Genomic DNA, 11633 nt, shown 5'->3' with positions numbered 1-11633 from the left:
ATTTTTTTATTTTTTTATCCATATTTTACTTTCAAATTTTTTATAAATAATAACCCCTAAAATCTATTATTAAAAAAAAAATAAAGATTATAAGATATCGAATATTCTATCCTAATATCACCTGTCCCTGTGTCCCACTCATTGCCCCAGTCCATCGTCGGCGGCACCGCCGTCGGCCTTCGATCGTCGCCCGATTAAAATTATATCCTAGGGGGAAGGTGAATGCGGTTGCCATCGACACGATCAACCCCGAAATTCGGTCGGATTTGAGTAAACTTTCCTTCATCGACGATTGAGTCCCTGCTTAAATTCGACCGAATTTCGACCTCGATCGCCCTGATAGCGACCCCCGGGTTCACCTTCCCCTAGGGTATAGTTCTGGTCGGGGCAACGACCAGAGGCCGTCGGTAGTGGGCTTGAGGCGATGAGTAAGATAGGAGGACAGAGAAAATTGAGGATAAAAGATCCAATCTCATATTACAAATATAAAAAAACATGACTTTTTTGTCGAGACAATACTTTAAAAAAATTTAAAATGATATAAAGATAAATAATATGATGGGACTGGGAAGGGAATGTGTGCGAAAATCTACGATTAAAAAATAAATAAAAGATTATAAATATATAATAAAAAAATAAAAAGAATTAAAATTATAAAAAAACTGATTAAAAAAACAAAAATCAATAAAATAAAACAAAACAAAATAAAACGTGGAGGTGGGAAAAACACTGCCACTCAACATATATTAATTATATATATATATATATATATATATATATATATATATATATATATTTGATCTCATGCGCGCCGTCGCGGACTGTGCGCGTCGCGCAGAGATCAATTCAATAAGTTTTTTTTTATATATTTTTTAATATTTTTAATTAAAAAAATTAACATTTCCTTATATAAATTTTTAATATATTAATATATCCTCTCAACATATTTCAATACTCAATAAATATTTAAATTAATTTTATTTTTTAAATCAAACACTATAACCTAATTGGAAAGCCTGATTCATAGAGGTAAAATCTAAAAAAAAAATAGTTTTGATACTATAACCGAAAGCTTGAACCCTAAAGGTAAAATCTAAAAAAAATAGCTTTGATACTATAACCCAAAGCCTGAACCCTAAATAGTTTTGATACTATAACCCAAAGCCTAAACCCTAGAGGTAAAATCTAAAAAAAATAACTTTGATACTATAACCCAAAGCCTGAACCCTAACAATAAAATTTTTAAACAATATTTTAATTATTATTTTTAATTCAAAAATAAAAAAAATAAAAAAAAAACAAAATTCAAGTGATATTCTGCGCGCGCACAATCGCGCACTGTGCGGGCGCGCAGGATATCAACTTCGTGTGTATATATATATAAATATATATATATATATAATTTTTATTTTAATTCATATTTTTATACTATTTAAATTTTTACAAATAATAATTCTTAAAATCTAAGATAAAAAATAAACAAAGATTAAAATAAATAATAAAAAAATTATTAAAAAAAATAAAACTGATAAAAAATAAAATTAGTTAAAAAAATAAAATTTAAAAAAATTAAAATAAAAAAAAAACGTGAATGAGGAATAAGGAAAAGGATAGAAGTGTAAATATCATTGTATTTTATGATGAGCCCTGTAAGGGGAGGGTGTCAGCGGGGTGGGGAAAAGCAACCCTCCTATAAAATACGTGTATCACGACTAAACAAAATGTATCTATCTACGTATTAAAACTTAAAACATTTTTTTAGGAATTATTATTTAACTCCGTACTCTCTCTTTCTATTCGCTCCGCAGCGAGCAGGCCCGACTGCATCCTACCGACGCCGCTGCCACTCCGAATCCTCCTCCCCTTCTTCCCTTCTCTCCCTCTATATGAGTTTTCTAAATTCCTCTCCCGCAGCACGCAGCGCCCCCCGCTACCCAACCGTCGCCACTTCCGCCGGCATCCGGCCGCTGCCCAACCGTCGCCGCCCGCTAAATCCCGTCAGTAGAAACCCGCCAGCTGATCCTCCCTCTGCAATCCTTCACTCCTTCTCCTCTCTCCTCCCTTCTTTTCCTCTATCTCCTTTCTGTTTCGCTGTACCGAATCTGCTGCAGATTCTTCAATAAGTTCGTTGCAGATCTTGCAGATTATGTATTCTGTCACAGCTGTTGCTCCGAAAAGCAGTAAGTTCTATGAGCAGTATAGAAGGCTTACTTACAAACTGTTTTTTATATTCTTCTTCTTCTTCTTCATTCTTGCTCCTAAATGTAATAAGTTCCTCGGAGAACATAAAGGCCTCTTCTTCTTCTTCTTCTTCTTCTTCTTCTAGTCCTTTTCATGTATCAAAAATAGAAAATCAGTGAAAATCAATTAAATGATTAGTTTTTTTTATCCCTTTCACCCCAACAAGAGGAGGTTCTAACAAAATTCTCTCGCATAATTCTTCTATTCCTTCTATCTTTATTTTGTTCTTTGATTTGGTGCATTCACTTATTGGTCTAGGATACAAGACGCATAGAAGTGACAACAAGACATATATGGTAAAGTGTCAGTTTCATTCATATTAATCGTCTAATTATGATGGTAAGATGCGTTATATATCAAATTAGTTTCAAATTTATTGTAGTGCCTGGATGAATCAATTGCAAGAATCAGTATGCAATTCCAGAAGATCCAACTTTCAGCTTCATCTTATGATACTGCATGGGTAGCTATGGTTCCTTCTCCAACTTCTTCTAACCATCCATGCTTTCCACAATGCCTTGATTGGATAATAAAGCATCAACATTCTGATGGATCATGGGGACTTGATAATTTCAAACCCTTTCTTATTAAAGACTACCTTTCTTCGACATTAGCTTGTATAATTGCCCTAGAACGCTGGAAAGTTGGTCAGGAACAAGTCATTAAGGGTATGTGATAATAAACAGTGTTATAGGATTTGAGCCTGTGTTAAATGATTAGTCATGCTGATATTGCAGGTCTCAACTTTATTGGGAGTAATTTTTCATCCATTTTGGACAAGCGCTTGCAGTCACCTATTGGCTTTGATATTATATTTCCAGGCATGCTTGAATATGCCATCAACATTGGTTTAGATGTTCCTATAGAACATCATGAGATAGATAACATGCTTCGCTGGCGAAATGCAGAACTACACAGGTTGGAATTGTTTTTACCAAGTTGTAATTTAGAACAATAACTATTCCTATTCTCTGTATGTAATTTCTTTATACAACTGTTGTGCATGATGGTTCATTCGGAAGTGAAATGCATGAACTGCTCATTTTTTCACGGGTTGCATCAATTGCATCACATATGACAGTAGCTAGAAAATAATTAGAATACCAGATGTTATGTGAGCATGCTAAGAATGTTATATACATGTTTTTTTCCTTGTTGCTGATTATGTAGATTATTCCTTTGTCATCTCAATATACCTTCATTTTGCCCGTTCAAATGTAGAACTTTGCCTTGTGCATCTTTGAATTTGATGATTTACTTGCTCCATTTGGTTTGCATCAAGGACATATAAAGGGCAGCCCAATGCATTTAGGCTCCTGCCGATGAAGAGTCCCGAGGTCTATTCTTACCCTATTTTGTAATAGGCTATTTTTGAGATTCGAACCCATGACCTCTAGGTCACACGGTAACAACTTTACCTTTACGCAACAACTTGACATGAACCAAGAAGTATAATGTTAGTTGGGTAATTTCACAGGATCAAGAACATATTCACTGTGAAATTACCCAACTAACATTATACTTCTTGGTTGAGGTCAAAGGATCCTGTGATCATAATATAACATCCTAACCATTGTTTTTGTACCCTGGTCTTCTTGCTTAAGAACTAAACGTGCTTCTTCATTTCTTAATGTCTATCTCAAACCAAGACTATGGGTTTGAGCAAGTCTGGATATGTTGTGCCATATATAAAATGAAGGGCTATCTTCATGATTCCTAATTTGAGAGGATATAGTAACTTCCTATTGAAAAATAATTGTTTAACTCAGCTCCTCGATAAACATCTAAAAGCTATGTTTATTTACTTATGGCGAACAAATGGCAAGCAAGATTGTGATACTTCATGATCTGGGTTTTCTTTTAATTATTCATGCTATTATGCTTTTCTTTCTTCACAACTATATATAGAATATTGTTGCTCTTTTGTTGCACTAATATTTATAAAAAAATTTGAATACAACTGAATGTACAATTATGCTGCACTCACCATTTGTAACTCTTTTTTCCTTTTTCTTTGAGATTGCTGAAACAAACTTATTTGTAACATGTAAGAGAACAAGGAAGTTGCAACGCGAGAGAAACCTATTTAGCATATGTTGCTGAAGGATTAGGGAATTTACATGACTGGAAGGAAACTATGAAATATCAGAGGAAAAATGGATCATTGTTTAACTCACCTGCCACAACTGCTGCTGCAATGATGCATTGTAATGATTCTAAGGCATATGAGTACTTACATTCTCTTCTTTTGAAGTTTGACAGTTCAGGTGATTGAATTCCCATATCTTATGAAAGATGGAAGGTGAGTTTACTAATATTACATTTATTAATTTAATTCTTCTTGTTGCTTCTTCACAGTTCCTACATTATATCCTGCTGATGTGCATACACATCTTCATCTGATTGACATTATTGAAAAGTTGGGAATCGCTGACCACTTCAGACATGAGATAAAAAGTATTTTGGATAAAACATATAGGTGCACTGCTAAATATTAATTCTCGCAATTGATTGTGATTCTGTTTAAACAAAGCTTTCTTTTAACATATGCAGAAGCTGGTTACTTGAAGAGGAAGAAATCCATTCAGATATAGCCACATGTGCCATGGCTTTTCGCCTCCTTCGATTGAATGGATACGATGTATCTTCGGGTGACTATTATATGTCTATAATGAATCAAATGTATGACACTTATTGGTGACAATGATGATAGTTTGTGTGTAGATTGCTTAAGTCGGCTTGGTGATGTACACTATTTTAGCAATACATTGCAAGGACATCTGAAGGACGTGAACACTGTATTAGAATTGTACAAGGCATCACAAATCAAAATATATCCCTATGAGCAAGGTTTAGATAAATTAGCCTCTTGGTCAAGAATGTTTCTTAAAGAAGCATTAATCACCAACCAAAATCTGGGACACCAGATTGGTTTACAAGAGGTAAATCGTTGATCACCTTCTGTTGTTACAAAGTTGATACTTGCAAAGCTTGAAGCTAATTATTCAGGGGGGGGGAGTGTATGAACATTCATAGATTTGGAATTTATTTTCTGAATCTAGTCTTTTCTGTTTCAGGTGGATTATGATCTAAAGTTTCCGATTTGGTCCAGTTTGGAACGTTTAGAGCATAAAAATACCATTGAAAACTTCACTCTTGACAATTTACAAGTACTCAAAACTTCCTATGAGTAAGATTTGAATATGATGTGTGGTAAAGGCAAAAATGATTACTTCAGCTTTCTGCATTATGCTACTGTTTTTGTTGAACCTATAAATAGGTGTTATAGCATAAAGGATAACGATCTAGTGAGATTGGCATTGGATTGCTTTCGAACTTCTCAGCGTACATATCAAGAAGAACTCCAAATGCTTGACAAGTATTTTCACTGTTCTATTGTGTATATGGCTAGATAGTTTAATCCACCTTTTTTTTCATTCAATGATCAGATTTCTTGAATTTAACAGTTGGGTGAAAGATAACAAACTAGATCAACTGGAATTTGCTCGGCAAAAACATACTTATTGCTATTTTTCTGCTGCTGCAACACTTTTCTCTCCTCAAATGAGTGATGCCCGCATATCTTGGGCTAAAAACAGTATCCTCACAACTGTGGTTGATGACTTCTTCGACATTGGAGGATCTAGAGAGGAGCTTCACGATCTTATTTCGTTGGTTGAGAAGTTTGTGCTGTTTCCTGTTATTTGATCTTGTATTATATTGTTCTCTAAATGGTTCACAAGCTAAATTTCCTTTTGCTATTGATAATAATTAATAGGTGGGATGCAAATTGGGAAAAGGAGACACATTCTGAACAAGTTAAGATCATTTTTTCTGCTTTGTTCAATGCTATCAATGAACTTGGGACCAAGGCATCAGCATTGCAGAAGCGAACTGTCACCCACCATTTAGTTGAGATAGTAAGATCTGAAAACTTTATTTTTTTTTTCTTTTTTTTTCCACTTCCTTCTTTTATTTTTTTAGCACAATCAAGATTGTGACGAATGATCACATCATTAGTGGCTTAGATTGATGAAGTCCATGATGCAAGAAGCTGACTGGCTGCTAACCAAGGAAGTTCCTTTTTTGGATGAGTACATGAAGAATGGGTTTGTGTCCTTTGCTCTAGGGCCAATTATTCTCCCAGCACTCTATTTTGTTGGACCGGAACTTCCAGAAAGTACTGTTAGGCATATAGAGTATGAGAATTTGTTCGAGCTAGTAAGCACATGTGGGCGTCTCCTCAATGACATGCAAGGTTTTCAAGTAAGGAAAACATATTATCCTCAAAAATCACTAGATGCTGTCTGTGAATTGCATAAAACCTTATAAACTACATCTCACATTGCAGTGGATTTTGTGTTCTAATTCTATTGGTGTTTTGAAATTAGACTATATACACAGCATACCATTTACACTCCATATCTGCCTCGTGAACACGCAAACATAGAACTCTAGATTATTTGCTTGATAGTCTAGTTGGATCCGTAAAGGATAACATCCTCGTGTGCCATCTGCACCTGGCTTTATCGACTTGATATCAACCAACATTTTTTTTCAAAATAAAAGGCAAATGCATCTAGACCTGGTTTAAAAAGATTTCAAGATGATTTGGTGTAAGGTTGGATTGATGCAAACTTGCTATACTTCGCTATCCTGTTTCTAGTTCTTATCATTCATTTTTCTTTTACTTGTATGAGAAAATTTGTTTCCCGCAGAGAGAAGGTAAAGAAGGGAAGCTGAATGGTGTATCGCTACGCATTCTCCACAGTCATTGTTCAATATCTGAAGAAGATGTGAAGCAGGAAATGCAACAGGAAATAGACTCTGCCAGGACCGAGCTCTTGAGAATGGTGCTGCAACAAGATGGGAGCGTTGTCCCCAGACCCTGCAAGGATCTGTTCTGGAAGATGTGCAAAATACTGCACCTCTTCTACATGAACACCGACGGGTTTACATCACCGAAAGAGATGGTGAGTGCAGTCAACGCAGTCATCCATGAACCCATAAAACCCAAGCTTAACAGTGGCGCGGAGCGGTAAAAGGACAACCTCTCTGTCTCAATGGCATTGTATCAACGAGATTGAATCGAGAGATGCGGCATTGGTTCGTTTGTTTGTTTGTTTTGTTGGTTCATCTTCCAGAACTTAATCATCCGATGTTATTATTCCAAGCAATCTACTCTTATTATTTATCGAACTGATGTTTCATCCAAAATCTACTTTGATTTTTGTTGTTGTGGTTGTTGTCAAAGTCTCACATTTTAAAAATATGTTGATAAGACCACGTGTATATATACACGCCCCCGTCGGCCCCGAGACCCTCCCACTTCGATCAGTCTCTGATTCAGCGCGGGAGTGATTATGCCAACTACACCACCAGCCTCCTCCTGGTATCCGCTTCTGCTTCTCCCTTGCGGTTCGCTTTTGTGGGGTTTCGATGATCTTTTCGATATTTCCCTTCTTTGGTCGGATGCATTTGTATGTGTCATTCTTGTATGTCATTTCCTAATCTTGGAGTTGTATCAGAAATCTTGACGATTTGTTTTGAGATCCTCTTAATATAATAGAAATGAAGGGCACAGTTCGTGGGAATCTGGGGCTTGTTCAGGATGAGTTTGGACTTTTCCGTATTCGTCATAGTTTGAACTTTGCAAACTTATTTTCTGAAAACCAAAAGTGAAATTGGGATCTTAATATTCTCTTAGATGAGTAAACGAAATGCTAACATTTTGCATTTGATCTTTCTTCATTGAGAAACTAGCAAGAATAACCCGGTACTTTTGGGGATGAAGTACCAATACATCAACAGTGACGACCATGCAATTGTGTACCTGTCTTCTGTGCCTGTCCATGTGTTAATTTGCTCATTACTTATTATAACAATTACGTTTAAGCTGAAATATGAATCCACATATTAATTTGGTTTTACCTGACTGCTATAGCTATCATAATCCCTCTGCAAATTATTTGAGGAAATTCTTTCAGCCTCTGACTTGTAGATTTTTATCTGTGAAATGAAGAAAAGTAGAAATTCTTAAAACAGTATAGATCTTAAAAGTTGCCAACTACCAGTAGTAATTTTTAAAACATATTGATTTTTAATGTTGCTTCAACATTGAAGAATTTTACTTCGTTTAATCCTTTTGCCTTTACAGTAGGATTCTTTTTAAGATCGTGAAGCAGACTGTAGCCACTTGCCAGGTAGCTTTCAGTCTACACTGTTCTCCAAAATGAGGAAATGTTTACCATTCTTATCTCGTGTTCATCAAACTGGAGTTATTTTCATATACACCATCTCATTTGATTTTAATAGCCTAATACATTCTATACTCAAATGCTCTCTCTTATTGGCCCCGGAGTTATGGTATTACGGTAGGATATCTAAGTTGTCATCCAGATATACATAGTTCAATTCTCAATTATGACGTATTTGTAGAAATTTTTTCTCCAAATGGGAGGCATAATCAAAGGATGCTGAACTTCTATGACGTTGGGTTGGTCACCCCATGGATAGTCAATGAGGTTAACTGAGATTATCATTTTTTTATCTCCGGGGTTATGATGCCGTGGGAGGACATCCAAGTTGTCACCTAAATACTCACGGTTCGATCCCCAACTATGACGTATTTGTAGGAATTTTTTTTTTAAATGAGGGAGGGTGTGTAATTAAAAGATGTTGGATTTTTGGGCTGACCGTTACATATGTTTTCCGATATATCCTGATAATCGATAAAATTTTTTTATGGAATTGAACCGATCACCCAACGATAATGAATAAGATTAATTGAGATTATCCAATTTTTTTTTTTTTTTTTTCAAATGCTCTCTCTTCAGACTTGCTAAGTTTAAAAGTCATGGTGTTTCTATCAATATTAAACTGTGGTGCTGTAAAATACTTTCTAAAGTGTGATATTGAGACTTTGCCAGCTAATGATGCTTATTTTTGCTAGGTATTGTAGGAAATTCTCTATTTATTTTTGTTTTTTCATCCATCTCAAACCTGGATATCTTTTATTTTTTGTTAGTAATTAATGTGAGTTTCCATTCAGGAAAGAAGTTTGAGGGTGATTGTGTTGAAGGCTATGGGACAGGCAATCAGCCAAGCTGTAGCTGCTACTGAGATTATCAAGGTTGAAATTTTACTTATTTGTCTTTTTGGTAATAGATTTCTTAATTTAAATTTTCCTTATTAATATATTTAGCACAGAAATGGAACCTCATTTACATCAAGATATCTCAATAAGTTCTGTCAGAATCACTGATGTTTGGGAGCCTATTGAAGAACAGTAGGTCCGGTGGTAATATATCCTTACGTAGTATTGTTACAGGTTGGAGACAAAACGTCTTGTGTCAGTGATCTCTGTAACTTTGTCTACCGGAGAGCCTAAATAGAAGACCACAGGGCACTAGCATTTAATAATTGCCATCTTAGTTATCAAGCGCCAGCTCAAGTTGAGCAGCCAAAGCGTCAACAGAAGTTCCAACAATTACAACAGCAACAACAACATCGACAAACATTAGGCCAGCTTAATCAAGGTACTGAGTTTGGAAAAACGAAGCATTGGTAAACAATGAAGATCTAGTTATAACTATGGATTCGATATATATGTAATTAATTTTACTTGTAAAAGATTCATATGGACGGAGACATGGTAAGGGCAGTGGAAGAGGAGGGGGCTGGACAAGAGGTGGATATAACAACAATCAGGGTGGGTATTATGGAAACCTCAGGAATCGAGGCGGGTACAGCAATGGGGGTACAACAGTCTCAGCAATAATCAAGGTGGACATGGTGACTACCGAAACAATCAAGGTATTCTAATCTTTTGAACTTTGTACATGCCTCACTATTATGAGTTTTACATATACTTTTTATATATAATTGCATGTGCTTGTTACGATGGATTATATTCCCAATTGATCTTTGTTCCCTTCTATTTCATTTCTTTTGTTCCTCTTTTTTTCAATCCATTCTTTTTCATGATAGAAAATGGTGGATGGGATGGAAATTGGAGCAGAGGTGGTGGGCTAGGTAGATGATAGGACATTTTGAGGGGCAGCGGAAACTTCAAGCAATTGTTAACATCTTCATTTTACTTGGTATCCATCCTTTTGAGATGACTAATCCAAGGTCCGCTCTCCTCATTCACAGATGTACTATGAAAACCTACTTCCAAGAGACGGAAAAGACTCGTACAATCGTAATACGAGAAATACAACGAGAGAATACAATAAAATATACAAGAACAAGAAAATAAATATAACAATGAAGAAGCTTGCTCTTGATCTCTTGTTGCTCTGGACTACCTCATGATGTTTGGAAAGTGGAGCAACACTTCTCTTCTTAAATCTCAAGAACTGCGAAAACTGACAGAGAAGAAGTGTCTGTTTAAATCTTCACGAAATCCCTTTATTGCACTAATTTAGGGTTCCAAATCGATTGACCTTACCCCTAATCAATTACGACGTTAAATCAGATCAAATTTAGCCGTCCAAATCTCGCAACGACTTTTTTTTGCTTCTCCTAATTGACCACTTGATCGATTCACTTTCGGCTAAATCAATTACCTGATAGATTCACTAAGCTTCTGTTTTCATGAGAAACCTCCCAATCATTCTGAGAGATTTCTGTTCTCGCGAAGAAGATTTCTCAATTGATTATCCAATTGATTTTGGAAGCTTTTATTTGCTCGTGAGTTTCTCCCACCTGATTGATTGGAAATGATCTTAATCGATTACCTAATTGATCCAACACCCTTTTCTTTTGTGAAGAAAGGCTAAATCAATCGATCAACTCATTGATTGTCTTTAGCCCTGATCGATTACCCAATCGATTCTGCCCCATAGCGTTTCCCGAAGAACATACTCAATCGATTCACTGATCAATTAACATCTGCCCTAATTGATTCATCAATCGATTCCAGAGTCTCACTATGCTTTAGTGAAAGTACTCCCAATCAATCCACTAATTGATTGAACTTAGGCTAATCGATTATCCAATCGATTACCAATGCCTAAACTCTAAACTTGAGCTTAGCCCAACCTTAAAGTCATTCATGGCTCGTTGGGATTTCCCGTTGCCTAGTATTCGGTTAACCTTGACTTGCTAAGACTTTTTTTTACCAAGTTTCTGGCTAACTTTTGACCAACTTGAACTTTCCTCTTCTTAGTTCCCAACTAGGACTTTTCTCGTACCAAGTGATTAGCTCCCAGCTAATCAACCTTGGACATAACCTAGTTCCTAACTAGATTTGCCTAGTCCCACTAGGACTTTACTTGTGCCAAGTGCTTAGCTCTCAGTTAACCTACCTTGGACTTAACCTAGTTCCCAACTAAGTTTGCCTAGTCCAACTGGAATTTCACTTGTGCCAAGTGTTTAGCTCCTAGCTA

The 11633-nt window shown here is 35.9% G+C and overlaps 1 protein-coding gene across 2 annotated transcripts; it reads left to right on the top strand.

Annotated features, from left to right (window-relative positions):
* Positions 1-1792: 1792 nt before the first annotated feature.
* On the top strand, positions 1793-7478 carry LOC121975451 (ent-kaur-16-ene synthase, chloroplastic-like). Of its 2 annotated transcripts, XM_042527112.1 has the most exons (14): positions 1793-2180; positions 2500-2537; positions 2624-2909; positions 2979-3159; positions 4294-4508; positions 4600-4720; positions 4795-4892; positions 4966-5183; positions 5319-5431; positions 5522-5620; positions 5709-5924; positions 6020-6161; positions 6262-6507; positions 6960-7478. In XM_042527112.1, the coding sequence occupies exons 1-14, from the start codon at positions 2147-2149 to the stop codon at positions 7281-7283; spliced, it is 2331 nt and encodes a 776-aa protein (XP_042383046.1). In that variant the 5' UTR covers positions 1793-2146; the 3' UTR covers positions 7284-7478. The 2 variants fall into 2 exon arrangements, with proteins under 2 accessions (XP_042383046.1, XP_042383047.1); XM_042527113.1 differs by lacking the exons at positions 2500-2537; positions 2624-2909.
* Positions 7479-11633: the final 4155 nt, after the last annotated feature.

This window comes from Zingiber officinale, chromosome 4B (assembly GCF_018446385.1).
Source record: "Zingiber officinale cultivar Zhangliang chromosome 4B, Zo_v1.1, whole genome shotgun sequence".
NCBI classification, from domain to species: domain Eukaryota; kingdom Viridiplantae; phylum Streptophyta; class Magnoliopsida; order Zingiberales; family Zingiberaceae; genus Zingiber; species Zingiber officinale.
This window is presented reverse-complemented; position numbering and strand designations above follow the sequence as displayed.